We start from the raw sequence: 24,865 nt of genomic DNA, 5'->3' as shown, positions 1-24,865 counted from the left end.
TTTTCCGGCGAGGAAAGCGTGGCGTCGTGCTTTCCCGAGCGGCACTACTTCACGACTGAACCTGAACCTGAACATGAACCTAATGTCTCTGGCCACCAGCAGCAGTGGCAGCAGCAAATACAATGCGGAAAATACGGAATTCGGGTTTTCGTCGGGAAACTCAGTCGTCCATCGTCCCTTGGATGTGTATGTGACTGTGACGGCAACGAAGTGCACGGCGTAGATAAAGGACAATAGAGGATGTGTGATGGTATGCCCGCCCATCGACTCCCCTTCTATGGTCCTTCCCCGGCCCCCATCACCTTACCACTTGAGCCGGCGGTGCGTCGACATTGCTAAGGACTCTGAACAACAACAATAACAAAGACAAACAACAAAAGCTACAGTCGAACTGTTGCCACAAATAATTGCAAAATAAAAAGGCTACCTTAAAGGTTACAAAAATAATATCTTTAATATTAAAGATACAAAGCTACTTCCAATGCCATAAATTATAAGGAAAAACATTCACTCTTCTTATTGGTAAAGTGACCAAAAGTGGGAGTTGATAAGTCGGAGGTGATATTCCTGTTGCTGACCCGTTGCCGGTAGAAGCACGTCCATTATCCTTGACAGGACGAGCCGAGGAAAGAGAACCTTAAGCACGCTACAGATATGAAAACAAATCGAATTCAGTGGAAGGGGTCAAGACTAAGACCCTTTAGGCAAAAAGCTCTCGATAGGCACGCCATGGTTTCTGAAGTTATAATCCCAAAGGTACTTAAAAAAGGCAATAAAAACACTATCCTTTTAAAGGGACAAATATATCACCTTGATCTTGATAAAGTTTCTAAAAAGATATTTTTTTTTATTGTTAGTTTTTTTAATATTTAGAAACCACTGTGCAATAGAGACCCAGACAAACAAAAAGGAAATTAAACCGAAAACGAAGCCCAAACGACGTAACCGAAACACAAAGGATCCATAAGAGGGACAAGGACAGGCAAACGCCAGGACGCCGGAGAGAGAGCCAGCTGTGACAGCCAAAAGCTGTTCTCTCGGCCATAAATATTGAAAATATATTAAGAGAAGAGCCCAATGCCCGACTTTCGGGAGAAGAGAGAAAACCAGCATCAGCATCAACAGACACATTAAACCGCGCTGATAATAAAAGCCAAAATAAACAATTCACGGTAACAACAAACATTCCAATCGGCCAGAGGAGGACAGAGCGAGTAAGAAAGAGAACAAAGTATTTCTAGCAATCAGTCGCTGGTGTTACGTGTCAGCTTCGAGATGGTTTATCTGAGAGATACAAGTGCAGTAAGTGGAGTAGTGAGTAATGGGGAAAGTGGTTGCTAAGATAAGCAAACGACAACACTTTTCCAAATTAAAGTTTCTTCTCCAAAAACACATGATTAATCCTCACTCTAAAGATTACTTAATTCTGCGATAACCCACATTGTTAGTTAGCCCTCGCCTTGGGAAATTTTGACCCAAATTGCCTGTCACATTCCCCCTGCAATGTTTAAACAAAAATGCATGAACAACAAAGCCACAAGTCAACCCATTTTTGTGAGTAAACATTTTCGCAGGTCACCCGTCCAGGACACGCTGAAAAGTAGGCAACACAAAAACGCTGAGCAATTAGCAAAGCCAGCAGAAAAGCACGGACAGACTGTAGGGACAAAGTGCGGTGGCAATTTACATTTTACACCTTTCGAATGCCCCGGGGGGGACGACAAAAACAGATAGACAGACAGAAGAAAGAGACGGAATGAACATCATCGAGAGAGATAGAGAGAGAGGCAGCGTGTGGCAACAAAGGACACGGCGGGCATCCAAACAACTCCAAAGCAACAGGGACCCCAAAAAAAGGAAACCGCTGCCAATGTCATTATTACGAGCGGTTCGAGTTGAATTGAGGGACGACCCTACACTGAAAAAAACTGGATTACTTTTCAAAGGTGGGGCATTAAGGTAAGTCATAATCAAGGGTTTATTTCTTCCTTTTTTTTTCAACTATAATCTAATAAGAATTAAAACTAGAAAGGTTAACAACATCGTTCTTATTTTCAGTGTCTTTTTGGCAACTCAGCAGGACCTTCGTCCCGGGAGCTGGAATGCTGAGTTGGATGATTGCGGCAAACATTTCCGCAGCAAGTTGTATTTACATATGCCCAGCACACATTTGTGTTTATTTTTCTTTGTGGGCTGCTTTAGTTAAATGACATTCATGATCATTCCTTTAGTTTATTGCTCCTCCGGTGTTGGGTCTTTATTGGAGGGTACTACAGGCTTGTTGTGGCATTAGCCAGAGTGCAGGATAGTAGAAAAAACTAAGGAATCTTAAATTATCTTTTAAGTTTTATTTGTAAATTTAAATAATGGATTTTGTCTTAGGGGTAATATTTTTAGACTTTCCTGCACCTGCCTTCTAATAAATGTATATACTCTTGCCTTAAAATATTATTAATATTATACAAAAATTTCTAATAATATTAATTTTAAAAATATATTTTTAGTTTTTATCAACTATTATTGCTCAGCATTTTTATCAGAAATATAATTTCCCAGCAATGGATATAATTTGTTCTAAAAAATATTTCCCCCAACACACTAGTCCCAAAATGGTTCTTGTATTTGCTATTCGGGTTGCTGTCTTTGATTTACAGAAGGCTTCGCGGTAAAAATTCTTTGAAACTAAACCTTAATTTTAGTTATTAAATCGACAAGGATTGTATAAAAAAAAGTAAGTATTTTATAAAATAATTTATAAAATTATTTTTAAGAACAAACTTACGTAGTTTCTCACAACAAGTATCTTTCATTTTCATTTTGTCGAAATTATAAGAGGCACTTGTTTGGACTTAAAGTTTTCGAATTATATTGTTTTAACTTAATAAATATTTAATAAATTCTTTAAAATATTTCTCAAGTATGTAATAGTTCTTTTATATCAATTTTTGACAAATTTTAAGTCAAACTTTCACTAAAAGTCGAAGAAATTCCGTCGCGAAGCTCAGAAATGCCAACCGACAACTGACTCAGCTCGAGGTCCTCACAACTTTACCAAAAATATGAAATTACAAAATAGCAACAGTCGCCTTGTTTGGTTCTGTTGATAGGAAGTTCCCTGTCAGTCAGTCCATCCAGTTATTTAACGAGTGGGTGGGTGAGTGGGTGGGGTGGAGCATAATTATTGATAAAACAAGACTAATTTTATGCCAAGGATATGCATGGGATTTTCATGAATGAAGTGTCGGTTCCCCCACAAAGGAAAATTGATTTCAAATGGCGGCCATTGAGGCGAAAGGAGGAAGCACTCACCTCGTGACGTTGGGTGATTCATGAGTATCGATAGCGGGCACTCATCGTCGTCAAGTATGTACTCCGTTCCGTCGCTGTTGACCTGAAAACATGATAAGGATTTGATGTTACAAGGACTCTAAGGACTAGAATGTAGTACCCACCTGAACTAGGCAGTAGTGAAGAGGATCGGCTTTCTCTAGTCCGTATTTGGTGAGCATTTCCCGGACCACTGCCTGGGCACAGTCCCGGATGGAGAGCAGCAGGGTCTTGTATGGCACGTCCTGGCATAGACTCTCGCCATAAATCTTGAGCGTTCCTCCCGTGTCGGGGCCGCCGTCACGCGATCGAAACTGTTGCAGCTTCTTCTCCAGCTTCTGCTGGCGGCGTCTTCGCATAACGGCCTCCGGGTTTGAGATCGATCGTGTGAACGAGGTTTCCGGCAGTTCGGTGTACAGCTTCCCTGCCACGGCATCGCCACCATCTCCTCCGCTGCCGCCGGCGTTGCCGTTCATGTGAGCCGACCCCGCGGATCCGCCGATGCCGTTGCCAATGCCCAGCTGGTTGCCATTGGCGGTGGGAGGATCAGAGCTGAGCTTGGCCATCTTCTCCTTCTTCTTCTGCTCCTTCTTCTCGCGCTTGGAGAGCTTCCGCTTGAAGTTCAGATCTGTCTGTTCGATGGGCTGAGGGGAAGAGATGAAGCCGTGAGAAACAGAGCAACCTTTGACCCTTTGGTGGTCACTTACTGTGGTTTTCTGGTCAATGTTCTTCAGCAGGAAGCGACCCTCACGATCGTCGATGTGCCAGTTGAGTTGCACCAACAGTGGCTTCTCATCGGCGTTCAGTCGCCGCTCCTCGCCATTGGCATGCACCTCGTAGAGGGCGTAGTTGGGAACGGATAGCATCCGCATATCGGGACGGAATTTCTCAATCAGTGTGTCTGTGGGAGATGCTCATTTAAGCTATCGGTTTCTAAGGGAGAGGTTTTAGAAGACCCTTACCTATGACATCTGTGACTGTGGCATCGGAGGCCACGCGAATGCATTTGGTGGCCACTTTCTGGCCAGCGTCTTGGAAGTAGAAGCGCATAACGCCATGGAAGAGCAGGTTCTGGAATCAGAAATGGGAGATTTAAACATAATTACCTTATAAAATAGTTTAAAAAAACCCACCTCGTCTGGCTCGGAGAGCGCAAAGAGATCCAATCGATTGGCATTCCATTGCTGTATCACTGAACGAACTGCCTCGCGGTCCAGCATCTTCTTATCATGTGACATACTGTACAGGTTGAAGTCGGAAGGAAGGAAGGGACGGTGTCTCTTAGCTTTGGAAGTGTCTCGTATCGTATTGTGACTCCAGTGTGACGTTATTGTTTCTAATTTTGGTAGAGTCTCCGGCTATCTGTAAACAATAAAGGAACACAATTTGATAAAATTAGATTCTGGGTTTACAACTTCCATGGAAACGGAATCGGAGGCGAAAAAGTAAAAAGTTGGCGCAGATGTGGCAAACATTAAGTTTCCGTTGCCAAATGTAAACACTGATGGATGTGTGGGGGGCGGGAAGACTATGTAAATAGAGAGAGAGTTTGTTCACATAGAAAGGAATGTCAGAGAAATCTTTCAAGAATGCATATAAGACTATATTTCATAGAAAGTATAGAGAGATTCCTCCTCCATAAGATGGTGAAAGAAGTCCCCTGGTTAGTCCCCTGCCAGCCAATTAAAAGTTCCATTACACGATCATATCTAACCAGAATTTCCCCTCCAAAGACTAGACCCAGCGACCCCAAACAAATAACTTCATCAAAGCAGAAAATTTCAGGGCATTTGTACAAATATCATGAAGATGTTTTTCAGGGCTTGGCACTACTTGTAGACTCTCTTTCCGGACAGAGTTCAGCCGAGTGATGTCAAGCAGCGGAACTATGCCCGAACTAAACTATTTCAACCCTCGGTCCCCCCTTCGGTTCGTCTCTGTTCCCCTTCCTGTGTGGCTGGTTCTGTCTTATGGAGGTACATAGTTTAATAACCGTCAACGGTTCCGCTTGGAGGCACTCGTCTGTCTGCGCACTGGAACTTGTCGATTTCCAGGGCATTCGCTCGCATAAGGAAGCTCCAGAAGCGAGGGGAATGGCTGGTAACCGTTTAAGTGAAGCTATTTCCACAATTTCCGCGTGGGCGTGTGCGTTGTCAGTGGAAATTGCATTTCGAAATACTATCCCTTCTGCAGTCAGCAGCTGACTTGCAAGAGTCCTGGCTTTAGTCAAGCATGTCGGCCATGAAAAAAAGGGGTTTATTTAAGTGCTTGGGTATTTCTCGTTTCTGGTTTCCCAAAATTGCATTTCAATGGTTGCCAAAGCACGTAGTTAGTTTTAGGGTTGGTATCTGCTAACCTGTAACCAAGAGATACAACCATAACACCAAATGGTCTTTCAACTCAAACTATTTATTCTTTAATGCCGCATTTTCCCACATCAAGGTGGTTATCTCTTCAGGCCATCAGAAGTGAGTTATCTCGTCACTGGCATTCCCATGGCTTTGCTGCAGAATGTCAAGATTAATAAACAAATTATACAAAATGATGACACAGAGGAACAACATTTAGATAGCTTCCACAAACAGGTGCTAGAAGCCTCCGATTAAAAAGACATAAGTGCCGCCTTCGTCACTGCGATTGTTGGCCGAAAAGATCGCGAGAGAGGCGATAATGAAAACCAGCCGGAAAACCGCAACGTAAAAGAAAAGTGTCGCTCTGAAAGATGGCTAAAAGAAACAGAGGAGTACCGCAACGAAAGAGAGACCCAAGCAAAAACAAAAGGCCCTGGTGGAGGAGAGGTGAATGTACGAAGACAACAAGAAACCACAAAAAACACACAGACACAGAGATACAGATACAAATACAGATACAGATACATCTACTGAGATACAGATAGTGAGCTTGTGAGAAGCTCCCCACCTTCCAAAGTGGGTCTGGGACATGTTAAGTTGCTGCCAGCCTAGGCAAAACAGAAATTCTCGGTGGTGCAGCTGTCGCTTTGGCACCTGCAGCGCGGTAATAGCTGCCCACCTCGCGTACATGGCACCTCCCCTTCGGACACCCGGATCGGATAGCCAGTCATGTTGGCAAAACTTGTTGCCGGTTGCAGTTTCTGCTTGTTGTTTTTGTTGTTGTTGGGAGTGTGTGAGGGGAAGTGAGGCTGGGGGTCTCTATATTTTTCTCAATTCATTTCGTTTCGGGGTCAGTGGGTTTGTAAAACAAACGGAAGCGCCAGAGGCTGCTCCTCTAATATTTGAAAATATATCCAAAAGGGGAAATTGCTAATCTGGAGTTCCTCAGACGGAAGCCCCTGAACCGGAAAATTTGATTTGAAAAATAGTCATAGTATTGTGGAGTTTTGTTTCAGTGTAATTACAATTATTGCAAATTAAGTTAATTAGCAGATCAGAGAACAAAGCCCTAAAACAAGGTGAGATGAATGCAAATTTTTAAATATTTTTTTTATTTAATTCCTAGTTCTTTTGGTCGATTGGGTTTTCCTTCATGGCCCTGTCTGCTTTGATGTGCTTTTCTGTGGCTTCTTGTACTAATGTGGGCTTAGGGCTATTGGCTTAAAGCCTGTAACACTTGCCAGTCAGAGACAAGTCTGTAAAGTGTAAATATTAGGGCTTGAAGGGGGCAGAGTCTATGGACTTTCTGGGCGTTAGTTAACCTTATAACCTTTGCTTTAGTATTTTGTTAATTATTTTAATTAATTTTTGCCTTTTTGGTGGCTTAGTCAGTAACTCTGGTTGGCACTTTATTGTTGGCCTGGCTTGAAAATAAAATATGAAAACAATTTCCCCTCCGAGAGCCAAAAAGAAAACAATAAACCGGCAAACGGCTTCAAAAGGCATACCAGCGTGGTTGTTGACTCTTTTTTTTTTTATTTTTTTTTTGTTATTTGTTTAACGCTTTTTTGCACGTCCGCCTTTGGGCTTTGGAAGCGGAGGGGCCTTTCAAAAAAAAAAAAACATAAAGTCATTCAAAATATATAGAAACTATAGATGAGTCAAGTTTTCTTCTCATTGTTGAGGGCACGCTTAATTGGGTAATGGAATTGGGTTGAAAGATACTTTTAATGAGCCGAGAACTCCAGTCAGAGGCAGGTGAAGAAGGGCTTAGTGAGTCAGCGTAGGTGGAGACAAAGCCAGAGTTCAATGGCATGACTAATTGTTGGTCTAGATTTCAATTGAATTTGATTTTAAAAATATATATTTTGTTTGGCTATTAATAGAATTTAAAGAGCTTATCAACCTCAGATACAGATAAAGCTATTAATATGTGAATTTAATCAGTCAACAACCTGCTGAGCCAGAAACCAAAACGTGGGACAAAATCAAAACAAATATTCAACCCAATATGGGCAAGCTCCATTAATTAGCCCAGCCAGTCAGACAGAGCGGAGGCCTAATGACAGCCACAACAACAAAAGATACATAGATACATAGATAGATAGATAGATAGATAGATAGATAAAAAAAAAGGAAGCGACAAATAAACCACAACAAGTGAAAGTTGATTAATAGTTTCCGTTTATGGCAAAACGTTTTCTTTTCCACATTTTCAGACTCCACAGCCCCAAGTATCGCAAATATTTGTTTCTCATAATTAGCACAGCAGGCACGTAACCTAAAAAATAAAAAAATATTTAAAAATATAGCCATCTAGCACTATGAGTAATGCATGCAAATAGAAATTTCATTCAGGCGGAGAGGGATGGGGGTTCTTCCTCCGTATTTGTGCATTTTTGCATGTACTCGAAATAATTTATTCGCCGATTAATATTTATGATTATTCTGTAGATACTTTTAGGCCACCACTCCCCGAAAACTGGCTGGGAAATTAAGTAATCAAGTATGCAGATGTCGTCTTGGGGGGTGCGGTGTCTTGGATGCATAATTATGAGACGATAAAGGTTCTAGAGTAGCTGGGAAACTCTCATTATGGTAGCCTTATGACATAATTAAGGAAAGCTTTCTCTCTTTTATATACTTATGCAACTCTCCCCCCTAGTAATGTGAAGTAATATAGATTTTATGATTATCCAAAGTGCCAGACAAACAAAACAAAAGAGAAATCTCTCTCCCTTTGCAATTAAAAAGTGTGAAATTTTGCTTCATGGGAGCTGGAGCTGGAGCTGGTGCTATTGCTGGTTCAGGTGTGGTCCGATACCATCCGGTTTCTTTGCAGCACCGCTCATGTAATGGCTTAAAGAAACCCAAACATAATTGCACCAACAAGCTCACCACAAACAGTTAAGATGACGCACTCGAGCCACTAACTGGCCCCGAGATGTTGCCATTTTGCATGCCAGGCTGGCCAGGCTTGTTGTGACTGATGACTGGTGGCCTGGTGCCTAATTAGGCCAGGAAGAGATTAACCGGTTAATAGACCTGACTAGCTGCCTCACTGCGCTTTGTTAACTGCAACTACAAAGATATCTACAGTGGTGGCTAGGATTATAGGACCAAGTGTTACTACCAACTAGATATTTCAAGAAAAGTTTAGAAAATTTCCATCTTAAAGTATGATTATTATTGCCTTCAAAGTCGTAAAATATAATAGACTGTTGTATACTTTCAACTGCCACTGTTTGCTTGGTCTGTGGGTGCATTTTTAATGTGGGAATGTTATGGAGGGGCGGTGCTTTGAAGTCGTTGTTTGAGGCTCTTTAATGACCAAGTACTTAGTTCTAATGGCAGATACTGTATCTGAGCGAAAGAAAGTCATCTCTTAGGGCGTACTTTCACTCGGAGACAGTCGGCGACAATTGACAATCGCCAATAAAATTTCAATTAACGAGGAAAGACTGAAAAGAGTGGAAAGCAAGTGAAATTTCTACAAGAAATGGGCTATTATTGGGGAACTACTATAGCCATTTAAAGTCATACTTTCATAGACTACTCTCTGGTAGCTTTTCAAGTGATTTCATGGCAGTCTTTCTCGTAATATCCTATCGTATTTGCATCACAAACAATTCCCAAGCTGTCCACGATGTTGGCCAACATCCTCACCAATGCCTGGCAATCTTAATGAAATGCTATAACCAATTGGCTTGCCAGTCGCCTGGCAAATGGCCAACAGACGCACGCCGTCATGTCAGCCAGCTCCGCTCCGATCCAGGTCGGGGGAGCTCCGATGTGTGTTCAATTCTAATCACAACCGGTTGCCTGCCTCTGTGGAATGCCGGCTTGTTTATTCATTATTCGTCCAATGGCTGGGCTGTCCATTGCGCAGTCGCGGCTGTCAACTGCCAGACCCTCTCATGGCGATTCACTTATCGGAGTAACGCCCCTTTCCCATCCCATCCCACTATCTGTGTCTTTGACGACCTTTGACATTAAATTTTTTGGATGGTAATGGGTATTAGCTTTAAATCAATTAAAATTCAATTGAATGTCTGACCTAATCAGTGTTGTTAGCTTTGAGATTGGATCTACATATCTCTCCCCAACTTGGAACACCGAATTCCATGTTAACTTTCCATAAGACCCAAGATCCAAGATGATGCAAGTCAACTGGGTTGTGGATGGAACATCTGCCGACAAGATCTAACATCTTTGTAATTACGGCCAGTAGGGCGTTAAATTGGCAGCTGTTTGAGCCATCCGACCACCTCGCCTCGAGGTGCAAAAACCAAAACAAATAGCCGAGAGGTAATCAGCTGTCGCGACTTTCGAGACAGACAGACGAAATAATTAGTTTCAAGATGCATTTTCAGACACTCAAAGATACATCCTCTGACAGGCAGACAGCCGCAGAGGCATTAGGATTCCATTATGCATTCATTTGTGTGGCCATTGAGGTCTAATGTCGGAGCTCGGAGGACTCGGAGAACAAAGGACTGAAACATCAGTAGAAATACCCAATAATCTTAAAAAGAAGGAAGAGCTACCTAATTCGTGGAACTCTCTTTTAAAAAACAATGAAATAACCAAGCTTTCTCTCTAAAAAGTCTCTAAAACTTAACTTGACTTGTTGTACTTTAGTCTAGTAATCGCCTAAAGACCCTTTCCAGCCCTAGAACTATGCCGAGTTTGTTGCCAAGCGGGATTCTGCTTTTATGGCATTCCTACTGTTCGGTGTTAGGGGTGGAAAGCAATCTCGAGCCCGGCAAGCATTCCCATAGAGGCAAGGCCAGGTAAGACCAAAATCAAGATCATGCAAAGCAGGTAGCTAGCGGAGGGCAGTACACGCACACGCTCGAATGGTAAAAAAGGATCAGGGAAGGTACGAGTATGTGGCATGCACCAGGGGAGAGTTGTGCACTGGCCCAGAACGTGGTTGGAAAAACAATTCAGTTTCAGTTTTTCTCTTATGAATTATACCAATTGACAATTCCAGGGCAAGCCTCGAGGTTCGGGGTTCTCTCTGTGTGTGTGTGTTTATTCAACAGTTCGGTCCTCCATGGTAGAGTAGTGGAAAAAGTACAGTCACCTACCGGAGGAATGAGGACTATTGTTGCACCTTTGTTGGGCCACCACTTCCCTGTGTCACGCTTCTCTCCATCAATTGCAAGGGCCGCTTGTCAATCGGAGGAGGGTCCTCGGACCATAGATGAGGCGTCATCTTTGTTTCAATCATGTTCCCGTGTCAGGGCTATTGTGCCAGCAGAGTGCTTGACTTCAGCCGAAAATGCAGATTATTTTGAAGAGAGATGTTTCCATTAGTTCTAGTGTCTAGTGCCTTTTAGCACCCATTTGTAACCCCTTCCCAGAGATTCAAATCTAGTTCCTAGATGTATGATTAATTGATTTTAGACACTCCATCAAAGGGAAATCCGAGATGTAATCGATTTCGCAGGAATTTCAGACCCAATCCCTGGGAATACTTTGCTCCATTCATTTACCTCTGCCCGGCCCCTATACCTCCCCACAAGTGGAGTGTAGGGTTTCTTGATAGACTTGTGAAATGTGAGCTGTGGAATGGAATGTGCGGGAAGCTACCCGCAGCCTGCGAAACGCACTTGTTCAGAAGCCTTCTCCCTCTGCAATTTAATTTAAAATTATTATGAAAGTTTGTCCATTTTTTGGTGATTTTCAAACAAAGTGGACCATACACACACCTTGGCAGTCAAGTACGATCGGTTTAGGACAATAACTCGCTCGCAAAAAACACAAAAATGAGCATATTTTGAAGCTCACAAGGCAGCAGCAGCTAAAAGCGCACAAAACACAAATAAAATCACGGTCAGGCCGCGTCAGAAAACGGGTTTCGGTGAGTGGAGCGACTGGCGCACCATTCCATTTGCTTTGCGAAACGGGTTTCCGCCACAAGCTCCGACTCTCGAGGGGCGGCAAAATGGCCCACGATGGCCCGATCGAGGCGTGGGGCGTGGCACTGACCGCACACAACCCGATCACCCCACAAAAAAAAATCCATCTAATCCACAGGCCTCTCTCGGATTCTGTGAATATCAAAAATTGGCCAAAAATATCAAGAAAGATATTTATGAGTTCCTCTGAATTATGAAAAATATTATTCGTGGATGGCTTCACCTACAGGAACATAAAAAAAACAGCTGCATGAATAAAAGCTCGGGTTTCCAGCCAACAACTCCCCCCGCCCCCTCCCCTAACAGAGACAGAGACGGAAAATAAACTATAATTTTGCGGAAAACAAGATCGTTGGGCAGAACAACAAAAGTATCGCTGGAACGCTGAAAGCAAAAGTAAACAAAAGGCGTGGAGGCAGGAGGAGGAGGAGCAGAAGGAGGTGGAGCAGGAGGAGGTGGAGAGACAAACATGCAAACAAAAAGCCAAAGCCAAAAATAAACATTTCTGCATTTGAGAAGCAAAGCAAGCAGCGCAAAAGACTCCAATTACGCGCCAAGCGTCGAATAAAGAATTGCAAAATAGGCGCAAATATAGGAGGATTGGAGGGGATTGGGGGGATCTGGCTGCTGTGGCGTTAAATTCTGCAGCTGGGTAGAAATCGCGCCATGAAGCTGTAAAGGCAATATAGCCAGAAGAGACTGTAAACCAGGCTGTAAACCACTGCAAACCACTGTTAACTGTAAACCAAATAAAAGGAAGTTGATTAGCTTTCAATATTCCTTAGAGGAGAGTGTTTTTTAAGATGTGGCTGTTTAAGATGTTTTTTAGGGTATTTAAACATTGTAAAAAATGTATGTAGTTATTAGATCTACAAATTTATGTATCTATGTACCTCTCATTTAATACCTAAAGTACCTCAATACATAATTTCCACATTCCTTTAATGAGATATGTGGTATTTTAAGATGAGGTTATTTTAATACCTTATAGGTATGAGGTATGAGGTATTTTCTACCTTATAATGGATCGCACCTATGAACTTGGGCTAGAAACCTGCCACTTCACCAATGAAAAGTGAATTTTTAAACGTCTTAAAAGTGATTTTCTATACAAAAATGCCTTAAAATAAAGATAAATAGTTAAAAATAGGTATAGGTGTCTTTTTATTATAAATATTTATGCAATACCTTTCTTAACAAACCCTTCTAATAAAAAAAATTACCTATTTCTGATAGGAATAGTAAATATAATAGTTGCCTCACACAAATACAAAGCTAAATGCCCGGTTACCGGTTGACCAAGTTATCAGAAAAAGGGCTTATCTGCTGTTCTGGCTTTCAACGATTACGTAGTTTCCGATAAAGAAATTTTACCATTTTATGAGGCAATAAAATGAAGTATTTATTAAGGTCAAAAATGGCAAAGTTCAACAAGACCTAGATTTCAGGAGAGCCCAGACTCACAAAGGGGGGACCCTTCCAACCCCGTTCCCCATTCGATCCCCAACCACAAGCTTATCAATCAGCCAATATTTGACTTCGAATAGCCCTGTTTGAATTGAGGCCTAGACGCCGTGGCGTAATTAGATTATCAAGCACCTGTGCACCCACCCACACCCACACCCACATCCATGCTCTCGGTCTTTGTTTGTGTGCCAGTTTCTCTCTCTCTCTCTCTGGGGCGTTTTGTGGATCGCCGCCCTACATACTATGGCTCTGCACTTGTTTTCGATTCTTCTATTTGTTCACCTTTTTGTTTATTTGTGACTTTCTGGGAAGAGTATTTATTTTATCATATTTGTATATTCCACACTACCTTTCCTTATCGCCGGCTGTCAATGCAACTGCATTCTGATATTGTTTGTGGGGCAATATAATTTTTTGTGTTTTTTGGGCCAACATAACTGGCGATAAGGTAAGTGGAATGCGGAGCGTGCCCATTGATAACCTGGCCATTGCAGGTTCCACGGTAAACACATTACCTCTCTCCTAGTTCTTACTCATTCACGGCTGAAACTATGCTTTGGGTCGTGATACAAAAAAAAAAAACTGAAATAAAATACGGCAAACTCATGAGTCATCATGCCACAGCAACAAAGTACAAAGTTCAGCTGCACAAAATTGCACTCGCAGGCAGTGAGGTGTGCGAAAAAAAACGGAGTGCTCCAAGTGGAGCTAGGCGAGAATGACGGAATATGAAACAGGCAATTGGGGCTACAGTGGGGAGGATCTAATTACCTAATAATTAAAAATAATAAAAGATATAGTACAAAAACGAACCATTCTTCAATTAAATAAGATTTATTTTTAAAAAATCCTTTAAGGTATCTACTATTCTCCATACCCCACTGTACTTGCTATCAGCTTTGTTGTTGTTGTTGTTATTGGTGGTGGCAAGACAACAGTACAATGACCGAAAGTTTTCCATGCAAACAGACTTAGAAGCCCAAGAAGAAGAAGAAGCGGCCAAATGAGAGGGAGTGGAACAGCCGCAAAAAAATCGTAGTAGAAAAATAGGCATGTAAGCTACTGCTGCTACTACTACTACTACTAAAACCTGTTGGAGCAGGAGTGGAAAAACAGAATGTAAGCTGCAAAAAAAAAATCGTAGTAGAAAAGCAAGCATGTAAAGCTACTACTACTAAAACCTGTTAGAGCAAGGCATTAAAAATTCCGATCTTCCAGTTTATTCCCGCTTTCTCGGCTCCACAGCACCATGGGAAATATTACAGCTTTCTGTGACGTAAAAATGCCACATTTTTGTATACAAACAAGAGTAAAAGACTGCTATCTAGAATTACAAAATGCTATTTTTTGCTTTCCAATTGCTAATTAAAAAGGTATCCCCCAAATAGTGGATGAACTTTCCACGAAGAGCGCTGCCAGATGATATCCCCAAGGTTTCGCCGGAATGGCAACGCTTTGGACCAACTCTTTCTTCTTCACCTCTCGAAAATGAAAACGAAATAAACGATCAAAATGTACACTCTGATAACGTATGAAGGTGAGCAACAAAATAAAAACCAAAAGAAAAGGCACAACTCCAAACAACAACAATGGAATGTCGACGCACCCTTTTCTTTCTTGGGCATTCGAACGCAGAGAAGAAGCGCAAAACCACATCCCGCTTGGAAGACGAATTAAAGTAAGAAAGAGGAGCGGGTGGAGCTCTACAATCGGGGACGAGACAATAGGGAATACCTTATTTTATTAAATAAAAGACACCCCAAGGAAGCTTGTATTTAGTAAACACTCTTTTTTTATGCAAAAATATTAAAGAATTACATTCCAAAGTAACTGTATATTGTCTGGCTTATTTATGTTATAATACTAAAGCTTGTTGATCTCACATTCCGGCCCGTCACTGTACTGGCGCTGGTATGTGTGTGTGAAAACAAAGCCAACGGCGTTGGAATGCCGTTGATGTTGTTGTTGTTGTTCCTAAGCCGGACATGGCAATTGTATCGCCGAGGGGGTGGCAAGAATATAAGTGCACCAAATGCAGCCAATTCAAAGCAATTAAAAATAAAAGTCTACTGCGGACATGGGGGTACACACATATTCCTCCCCCGATCGCAAGTTAGGGACTCTCTACCTTCTTCTCAGCCCGCCTCGGCGCTCTGCTAATCCAATGTATGTGTGTGTGTATGTATGTAGCTCCACACTTTCAGCTTTCAGATGAAAAACAATAGCTTTTTTGATTTTTATTTTTGCACTTCACTTTCGGCCTGCTAATCAAATTAAGGCAGCTATCAAATATATTTGTTAACTTGGTCGTTGTATTGGTATTTTCTGTTAAACTTGTTGTTGCACATTTCGCGTCGCGGCGGCTGCGCAGTCGACGTCGGCGCCGAAACGCGACGGAAAATGGAGATTGCGAAAAAACAATAACGATCGCGATCGAATTATAACTCCAAATCGCACTTGTTGCGTTCCAATATAGCTTTTTTCCAGGCAGCTGAAACTCAAATAGACGAGCATCCGCGAACGACGCGCGCCCTCAACATAATTTTTTCTTATGAGCCTCCAAAAATAAAAACACGAATCACGAAACGCACAGCAAAGTCGGGTTGGCCGATGAAAAGCGTTATCACAAACGAATATTTTAAACAGGTCGACGACGAAGAATCTTCTACATTATTTCACATTTGAATCAATAGATTCGAAACAATCGTCCAACGACCGAACCACGAACTCTTCTCCGAACTACCTGAATTTACCTGAATCGAATTGAACTGAAGGGGCCCCAGTAACAGACGGGCATTCTTCTGGCGCGATTTTGTCAGAAATCGTAGCTGGTCACACATAACTCTCAACAGCCACACTATGAATTTATTTCCCTCAGTCTTTCGCCAACCGGGTTGGGAATAAACTGGTATTCTCCTATTTATTCATTTTAATTTATACTTTTTTTATTTTTTCATACATTTTTTTATATACGATTTATTTATTATTTTTATTTTATTCTGATGTTATTTTGTTATTAAAAGATTTAAAAGATATTTTTCTTGTTTGAGTTCTCGCCCTGTTTGTTCTTTATTTAACCGGGATTTTATTTATTTTATTTTTATTATTTTTATTTGTTTCTCTTATATTATATTTTAAGCCCTATTTTATTTAATATATTGTTTTTCCGAAAAAAGACTGTCAAAGTACTTGTACAAAGGCTCCTTCCTATGTTGGCCTTGTTTTGGTTTTATTTATCTTTTCAATTTTATTATATTTTAAGCCCTGTTTTTTTTTTATAATATATTTTTTATCCGCACAAATTTTCTAATTGTTAATACTATGGATTTTATTTCTCAGCTATTTTATTTCCGTTTATTTTTCCTCCTTAAGTTGGCCTTATTTTGGTTTTATTTTTCTTTTCCTTTTTTTATTTTAATTTTCACTGGAAATATTTTAGTTATAAAACCCAATTACCATGGATTTTGAAATTTTTGTGGGCCTCATCGTGCTTTTATTTATTTTTTTCAATTTTATTATAATTGAAGCCCTATTTTATTCAATATATTTTTTTATCCGTACAAATTTTTTAATTGTTTAAAATATGAATTTTTTGTTCTCTGATTTGCATTCTTGTAGATTCTTCCTTATGCTTCTTCACTTGGGTTTTAAGCTGTATTTTATGTTGTTAAATATATTTTTTTATCCGAAAAATATTCTGTCGATATATAGTTTCTGAAGATGATGGATCCGTACAAATGTTCTAATTGTTTATATCATACATTTTTTATGAATGAATCCCATATACCATGCGTTTCGAATTCGTTTTCAATTTCGTTTTCATGGATTGTTCCACCTTAAGTTCGCCTTGTTTTGGTTTTATTTATCTTTTCAATTATTTTATTATATTTTAAGCCCTATTTTATTCAAATAATTTTTTTTTATCCGAAAATTATACCGTCGATGCAGATGACGGAACCGTACAAATTTTCTAATTGTTTATACGATGGATTTTTTTCTGTTGGGGTTTTCATTTTTCTTGATATTTTCTCCTTACGTTGGCTTTATTTTGGTTTTATTTTTTTTTAAATTTTCTTTTTTTTATTTTAATTTTCACTGGAAATATTTTAGTAATGAAACCCAATTACCATGGATTTTAAAATTTTTGTGGGCCTCATCGTGCTTTTATTAATTTTTTTCAATTTTATTATAATTGAAGTTCTATTTTATTCAATATATTTTTTTATCCGTACAAATTTTTTAATTGTTTAAACTATTCATTTTTTGTTCTGTGATTTGCATTCTTGTAGATTCTTCCTTATGCTTCTTCACTTGGTTTTTAAGTTGTATTTTATGTTGTTAAATATATTTTTTAACCGAAAAATATACTGTCAATGTAGGGATTCTGAAGATGATGGATCCGTACAAATTTTCGAATGGCTTACATTATGTATTTTTTTTTTTTTGCGTACTTGTGTATTTTTCCTCTATTTTGTTTCATTTATTTATTTTTTTTTTTCCTGAGAACAAATTTGTGAAAAATAAGTAAAGTTTTCTATTAGATTACCCTAGTTTGTTTTGGATTCTTTGGAGACTTGTTTGTTCTTGAATCTTGTTTACATGCCAATATTAACATTTATTTCTATTTTCTTTGATCCTTATCGACAAGCCTACGTAAATGAAAATAATTTAAATATTTTAAGAAAAGTAACTCAAAATTCCCGCTACACATCCCGGGCTCCGCCAAGTTTTAGACTCTGCATGCGGTCACACTATTCTCGACCTGATGTTTTTATTGAAAACACAAAAAAAAAAAAAATAAAAAAAAAAAAACAATAAAAACACAAATAAATGATTGAGATCAAAGCAAAGCTACTAAGGGCAGACTCTGCCATCTACGCCACTGGCGAAAGAGTCGAGTGCCTCATTGAGTTTACCCATAAAGTGTTCCAGGAGGAAAACGCAGGAGGTACCCGAAATGCCAACGATGCAAGGTGGGTGGATCGGATTATTTCCATCAATGAATGGTAATCCATTTAATGATGTTTGTGATTTTAGCCAAGAGAACCTGGCCTGGGCCTCGGCTCAGTTGCATTGCTATCGGAAGACCAGCTATTCAAACCCCAACGCTGACAGAACAGCCGAACTTACGGAAATGATCGGGAGAACTGCCTTGGATGCGGTGACCCAGGCCCCTGGAGAAGTGATTGTGGCCACCAAGCCCAAGATTCTTTTCTGTGACTTGAGATTGCAGCCGGGAGAGACCAAGATGTGTAAGTGAAACATTTTCCCCTTCAATATGACAAACCATCAATAAATACACTTTTATTCTAGATTTCTTCAATGAATTCGTTCCGCGGGATGGTCCACCAACCTACAGGGGTCACGATATTCGCTACTTCTATAAAATCACCATCGCCACTCAGCGGGTCAAATCGAAGGTCCAGACTCTGACTGTGCCTATCCGCGTCCTACCAATTCCGATCATTGCCCGGCCGGACGAGCTGCCAGTTACGGTGGAGACCAACGAAGAGCTGGCCCCAACAAATCCGTTCTTGGAGAAGCGTGAGATTAGCGAGCTTGAGATTTCCTGGCACCATTTGAAGGCAAGTGCTTCTTAATATCTATGATAGTCCAAGCTAATTAAGCTGGCTTTGGATTTCAGAACGTGACAGCCAGGCGGGCGCCAAAGTTCTACCGCATTTCGAACAAGCGCGGATTCGTAGGACGCTTTTGCTTGTTTAAGCCCGCCTACAAGTTGGGCGAGGACATCGTTGGCAGCTTGGATTTCGGCCAATGCCAGGTGCGATGTGTGCAGTTTTCAGTGAAGTTGCAGCAGCAGGAGCTCCCGATCCGACCGCAGGTAGTACAGAACCAACCTCTGCAGTCGCAAACTTCGATAGGGGACGACGTCTCCTCAATCAACTCCTTTGATATGGCCAGCATAGCAAGTGGAGTAGTGGCTGATAATCTGCACAAGTCGGCCACCTCAGGCAGTGCGCGAGACAAGGATGCTCCGGCGCCCTCGGGAAAACTCACAACCATTTCCACATCGCACCAAGTATGCTACGCCACGCTCCAGACGCAGGTGGTAGTGCCCATTCCTCTGCATGTGACACCCACATTCCGCACAGATCTGGTGGATGTCCGATGGCGGTTACATTTTGAATTCGTAACCACAACCTTGATGGACTTTGGCGTCCCTAATCCGGAACAAGGCGAGCTGAAGGCGCCAGCCGAGCTGCCAGTCGAGACCATGGTGTGGAACCTTCCGGTGACTGTCTACGCGGCCAATCCTCTCCAGATCTACGCTCCAAATCAGACCTTCAATCTCTTGATCAAATGATGGCCTGCCATACCAGTTGCAATATGAAAAGTATATATGAAATTGTAAATTATTGAAAAATAATTGGTCTATTAAATTTCTTTGTTAGACATAAAAAATAAAAATAAAATAATAATTTTTATGTTATCAAATGTGGGTCTAAGCATTTCCCCTTTTTTAGAACATCGGAGTATTTTTAGTACACAAGCTATGGTCACACTTAAATCACAACCCGAATTCACAGCCACACCATAATAGTCATAGAAATTAAAGTCGCAAAATTGATATTGTAAAGTATTTCGAAGGAATAGCAAGTAAACAACGAAAATGTACCAGGAATACCTCAACCAGCTTCGGACCTCCATCGCGCCACTGGGCTCCGATGAGCTGAAGGAGCTGCTGAACGACGACGATAAGCTGGACGAGAAAGTGGACGAGGTGCTGGAGGTGCTGCGGACGGAAAAGACTAGCGTCTTTGAGGACAACAGGAGTCGGGCAGAGCGCAACATTGAGCGGGAGCCACAAATCATAGAACTGCGCGGTCGTGTGGCAGAGCTCTCGGAGGAAGGTCGCACCAGGTGCGCCGCCGTTCAGGAAAAGCTCGGCCTGGTGAAGGAGAAGACTGGAGGAACGGGCCCGGAAACGGCGTTAGCCTTGCTCCAAACTGCCGCCTCAGAGAGTGAGGAACAGACCGAGGAAATGATCAAAAAGTTCAACGACAATGATCTGGGGGTGGAGGCTTTCCTGGAGGAGTTCCTTGCCAGCCGGCGGACTATGCACCTACGGCGCCTTAAAGCGGAGAAGATGCAGGATTTGATGCGCAAGCAGCGCCAGGGACCACCACCAGCAGCTTCTCTGCCAGCCTACGGCAACGTGTCATCCAGCGGATTCTATCCATCAGCCACGGGTTCTGCTCCATATCCGATTATGGGCCCCATGATGCCAATGCCCCCACCATCCCGACCCTACTGAGACTTGGATCTAGTCCTGGTAACTGCCATGGGGGAAAGGGTGGTATGATGTGACGCAACAAGCCAACTGCAGGCGTGTTTTTTTTTCTATATAATTGGAGAACTGCGTAATTCCAGACATTGCAAGTGCCCTCGTGGTGCACCCGCTCGATGAGTCATGCACCCACTCCAGAATATCGGTATAAAGCGCATCGTTATCAAGTTAAAAACTGCGTTTATTGTTTAAAATTTCAGAATCTTCAGTTTAAGTACATATTGCTTCGGGTTCTTGTTCTGTCGGCAATGGGTTAATTGCAGATCAGATGGAACATTCTGCCTTGGTTTTTAAAGTTAACACTTGAGTTGCCCTACTTCTCTGCCTGCACTAAACTATAATTTAATATGTATATGTATAAATTAAGCGAAAATTAACATTAATATTAGACAGTGAACATTGCTTGTTAAAAATAAACTTTTCGATAAAAAAAATGAAACAATATGGAGTGTAGCTATCCGGTTAGAACGGGCATCCGGGGTTAAGGCTGGGCAGCGATTCCTTATTGCTTCCTTAGGTGCGATTACTGGTTAACGCGATTAGTTGGAAGGATTGTGCATAATGGAGTGTGTGGGTGTGCGGGTGTGCTGGTGTGTGTATATATATATAAACATAGTGCCTATCTCACGACCTTGACTTCATCATCGACTTGGATTCAATTTCTGTTTGCTTGTGTGGTTGTTTCCTCTTAGAGAACGGTTAGTCTTTTTTTTTTTTTAATTCCACGGCGACCGCTTCACTGTATACAATGTAAATATATATTGATTGTATCCGTATGTATATGCAAAATGTTGTATATAAAATATGTTCAATTCTTCCGGATCGGATCGGTTCGGTTCGGTTCTCACTTTAAAAGCTTACAGACTTAAGCGCGGAATTAAAGGGTATTCAAAAATATATTCCTACAATTGCTAGCCATGTCTCCTATGGCAGCGCCATCATGACGAGCCGAACTCCTTCATCCACTTCTCGTACTTGTCCAGGTCCGCCCTGGACACGCTCTTATTACAGCGACTCATGGCCTCGTTAAAGTCCTTGTTCGATACGGGCAAGTCCACTTCCTCGGTGGCAAGCTGTCGGATTTGTTCTGGCGTGAGACCGGCGATCTTTCGCCGCATGGACATCATGCTGGCCTCCCTGAAAGGTCATATTAATCTTGAGATTCTGAATAGTTAATGAGATGTATCAAACCCACCTGCACACGTTTGTGATGTCCGCTCCCGAGTAGCCCTTCAGCTCATTGGCCACATACGTGAGATCCACACTGTCGTCCACTTTGACCTCGCGCAGATTGATCTTGAGGAGCGCCTCGCGCCCCTCGTCGGACGGCAGCGGGATGTATATGCGCTTCTCCAGACGCCGACGCAACGCTTCGTCGATGTCCCAAGGAAAGTTTGTGGCGGCCAGCACCATCACCACCTTGGCCTGCTCCTCGCCTCCCCCCACGCCGTCCATTTGTACCAGCAGCTCCGACTTGACGCGTCGCGACGCCTCGTGCTCCGATTCCGATCCTCGTCGCGAGCACAGGGAGTCGATCTCGTCGATGAAGATGGTGCTCGGGGCATAGAATCGTGCCATCTCGAACAGAAGTCGCACCATTTTCTCGGACTCGCCGCGGTACTTGGATGTGAGAGTGGCGGAGCTGACGTTGAAGAAGGTTGTGCCGCATTCCGTGGCCACTGCCTTGGCCAGCATTGTTTTGCCGGTGCCAGGAGGGCCCACCATCAGCACTCCCTTCCAGGGTCGCCGGATGCCCTACAGATGCATATAAAATAAACATTATTAGTAATATTAAGTAGCCACTTGGCCGATCGCAAGAAAGGTAATTAATCTTGTCAGCCACAAACATGTTTTGACAGTTTATTATAGATTGAACCCGAGAATCTTAAAACTGGCCACCCATTTCGTAGATAAGATAGAGCAAGCATAGAACTTTCTTAGGCAGACTATGAAATGGAAATTTCCTGGACTAAATATGGGAAATTGGAGCAACTTGCTCATCACAAAGAGTATCAGAGTCGAATACCAGTTGATCAAATACGAAAATAAAAATATACTCTCGGGGGGAAAACAAACTCTCCATGAATTACCGCGTTTGTTGACCCTAGAGCCTAGATAACCGCCCTCTCGTAATAAATGATTCAGAGCCTATGACGCACCTTGAAGTAGTCCGGCATGAGCATGGGCAGTACGACCGCTTCCTCTAGCAACCGCTTGGCATCGTGCAGGTCGGCTATGTCGCTCCAGCGCACTTTAGGATCCTTTTGCAGAATATCACGTTCTTAAATAGAAAACAGACAGCTACAATTATAGTCTACGAGGAAAAGATCTCTCAGCTTACCGAGTGTGTCGACAAGTTCAGCTTCGATGTGGTTATTGGGCTGGAACTTCTTCTCTTCCTCCTGGGCAGCCTGCTGGTCGCCCTCGCCCTCGCCGCCTCCTCCCGCCCCATTGTTGCTGGCAGCACCGGAGTCGTCATCCTTGGGCTCATTGTTGTTGTTGTTGGACGTGGATAGTTTGCGACCTCCAGCCCGGCCATTGGTGGGGCGGGCTCCGTTGCTCGATGCCGCCGACGTCGTTTGCCGCGAGTTTCGAGCAGTGGTAGGACCATTCCGGGATGTGCTCTGTGGTATTGTGCTGTTGGGTCGGCTGCCCTGGGCGCCGGTTGTCGTCCGGCGGTTGTTGGGGGCGGCTCTGCGACCAACAGTCTGTGTGGGTGGTGGTTTCGGTGGTCCCCAGACGTCTGGGTCCTTCGGAGGCGGTGTCCAAATGTCGGGATCGGGCTTAAACCAGGCGGAGGGATCATTATTCGCAGAACTGTCTTCGCTGAGTTGGTGTCGCAGCTTGTGGGCGAACTTGGTGGCTTGCAAGTCCAGCGAGATGTCCTGCAGGGTGCGCTGGATGGCCTTGACCTTGGCATGCTCTTGGCTGATTTGTTGATTGATCTACAAGCCAAAAATATGGATTACCAATAAGAGATACTCTTTCTAGCAGTAGCTACTTACCATGTTCCACTTGCCCTTTCGCAGGGGGTCCGCTGTGGCCTTGAGCTGGCGAGCCAGGAGCCCCTGAAGGCCCTCATAGTAGATGCAGGCCGAGTCATAGTTCCCCGTCAGAGCCATGTCCCTCGCTAATTTGGCATTCTCGCATATTTCTTCTATCGTAGTCTTGGCCATTACGGTCATTCCTACGCAAGTGGTTGTCTTTTGCTTGCCACCTCGCAGTAACTGATCGTGTGTAGAAGATCGGAACAGGTTGTTGTCATTGTAACCAAAAACGAAACAAAGATTAGTTCCAATTAAAGCGTTCGAGTGCGTAAGTTTCTCTGTTCATGTTTGAAGGTGTTGGTGCAAGTGGGAACCAGTGCTGATCATCTGGCTAGTTGGCTGTATGACTCAGCTATACTCCCATTATCTGGACCACTAACTGGGATGTCCAACAAGAACATGGTTCCTATAGGAATAGATCGACTCATAAAACCCACTAAGAGTGAGATGATTTCGTGGCTCTCTCCACGATCGAATCTGGGGAGTCATCACTGGTGGGAACAATAGAACGGAAGCGACTTGGCTTCGACTGCGTCACTAACTAACACACCGACAGCTGCCACTTGGATAGAGAGCGCCTTGCAGGTAAAAATGGAAAGTGAGCCTCGCAAACCAGGCGACAAATAAAAGATAGCAATGGCAACGACCGAAGTGCGCTAATTATAAAGCACACAACCCCGAACAGTTGTCACCAAATTTAAACGCACTGTCCACGGCGCGCTCCCATTTTTTATTTCCAATCCTAAGGCGGGACGTGGGCCAAAAACCGCCGAATTCCGAATGCCGATTGGAAAATGTCATAAAATTATTATGAGCTGCGAGCCCGCATTGGAAGCGGCCCTCCAAATAAGGCGCCTGACCTTGTTGACTCGTCGTCGCTGGCTTTGAATAATTCTTTCAACTCGAATCGTCGTATGCAAAAAAAAAAAAAAAAACACAAATAGTGAAGAAAAAAAATCACAACTCGCACACACACACACACACACACACAGACCGCGCACACTGGCGCGGAGGCTCAGGTTTCAGCGGCACACCAACACAACGGCACATATGCTCCAAGTAAGTGCGATTTAAATAGATTTCGAGATAATTGCAAGCCTTTGGATAATGCATTTCGCATTCTGCACTTAGTTTCCAAGTTTCGATTCAATTCGCCGAGCTACGTGGGGGCGTCTGCGTCCGCAGAGCCAACAACAACAACAACGTTGACGACTCCCAGAGCCGCTGAGGAAAATACGCGGCCGGCGGGTGGAAGGGCGACTTACGGTTATGGACATTAGTGTATTGGCTTTGTTACGCGGCGCTCCAAGCTTAAAGTAGGTGGATAACTTATTCTGATTAAAGATTAAAGCGCTTAGCGAGCTAAACTAAACTGCTGCTGCCTGTGTTTTTAATTCTAGTGATGGGACTTTGCTATGGTTGCCAAGCTGATCAGAA

General features: G+C 42.6%; 4 protein-coding genes and 1 long non-coding RNA gene across 7 annotated transcripts in view; 3 read left to right on the top strand and 2 right to left on the bottom strand.

The window, feature by feature from the left end:
* The window catches only part of cno (adherens junction formation factor afadin), a 38,943-nt gene extending 23,092 nt beyond the window's left edge, over window positions 1–15,851 (bottom strand). For 2 of the 3 annotated variants that reach the window (XM_043212338.2, XM_070280909.1), the window contains exons 1-6: window positions 15,201–15,839; window positions 4,461–4,689; window positions 4,290–4,398; window positions 4,035–4,228; window positions 3,453–3,971; window positions 3,310–3,391 (exon numbers count right to left, since the gene is read on the bottom strand). In XM_043212338.2, coding sequence (XP_043068273.1) covers window positions 3,310–3,391; window positions 3,453–3,971; window positions 4,035–4,228; window positions 4,290–4,398; window positions 4,461–4,565 — 1,009 coding nt within the window. In that variant the 5' untranslated portion in view covers window positions 4,566–4,689; window positions 15,201–15,839. Of the gene's footprint in view, window positions 1–3,309; window positions 3,392–3,452; window positions 3,972–4,034; window positions 4,229–4,289; window positions 4,399–4,460; window positions 4,690–15,200 lie in introns of all 3 variants that reach the window. The other variant, XM_070280910.1, reaches the window with a different exon arrangement.
* On the top strand, window positions 13,945–14,902 carry LOC138926513 (uncharacterized). Its single transcript, XR_011443063.1, has 2 exons — window positions 13,945–14,191; window positions 14,291–14,902. It is a non-coding gene; the product is annotated as an uncharacterized lncRNA (long non-coding RNA).
* A 114-nt stretch (window positions 15,852–15,965) lies between the features above and the next one.
* LOC108121530 (RAB6A-GEF complex partner protein 2) lies at window positions 15,966–19,461 on the top strand. The gene is made up of 5 exons (XM_017235674.3): window positions 15,966–15,980; window positions 17,721–18,045; window positions 18,110–18,324; window positions 18,386–18,657; window positions 18,717–19,461. The coding sequence occupies exons 2-5, from the start codon at window positions 17,903–17,905 to the stop codon at window positions 19,395–19,397; spliced, it is 1,311 nt and encodes a 436-aa protein (XP_017091163.2). The 5' UTR covers window positions 15,966–15,980; window positions 17,721–17,902; the 3' UTR covers window positions 19,398–19,461.
* A 143-nt stretch (window positions 19,462–19,604) lies between these two features.
* Vps37B (vacuolar protein sorting 37B) lies at window positions 19,605–20,391 on the top strand. The gene has a single exon (XM_017235851.3). It carries the CDS (start codon window positions 19,704–19,706, stop codon window positions 20,346–20,348), a length of 645 nt encoding a protein of 214 aa, XP_017091340.2. The 5' UTR covers window positions 19,605–19,703; the 3' UTR covers window positions 20,349–20,391.
* A 150-nt stretch (window positions 20,392–20,541) lies between these two features.
* Window positions 20,542–24,851, bottom strand: Kat60 (Katanin 60). The gene is made up of 6 exons (XM_017235850.3): window positions 24,694–24,851; window positions 23,387–23,608; window positions 22,723–23,326; window positions 22,541–22,662; window positions 21,577–22,136; window positions 20,542–21,518 (listed from the first exon to the last, which is right to left on the bottom strand). The coding sequence occupies exons 1-6, from the start codon at window positions 24,703–24,705 to the stop codon at window positions 21,320–21,322; spliced, it is 1,719 nt and encodes a 572-aa protein (XP_017091339.2). The 5' UTR covers window positions 24,706–24,851; the 3' UTR covers window positions 20,542–21,319.
* Window positions 24,852–24,865: the final 14 nt, after the last annotated feature.

This window comes from Drosophila bipectinata, chromosome 3R (assembly GCF_030179905.1).
Source record: "Drosophila bipectinata strain 14024-0381.07 chromosome 3R, DbipHiC1v2, whole genome shotgun sequence".
In the NCBI taxonomy this organism is placed as follows: Eukaryota; Metazoa; Arthropoda; class Insecta; order Diptera; family Drosophilidae; genus Drosophila; species Drosophila bipectinata.
This window is presented reverse-complemented; position numbering and strand designations above follow the sequence as displayed.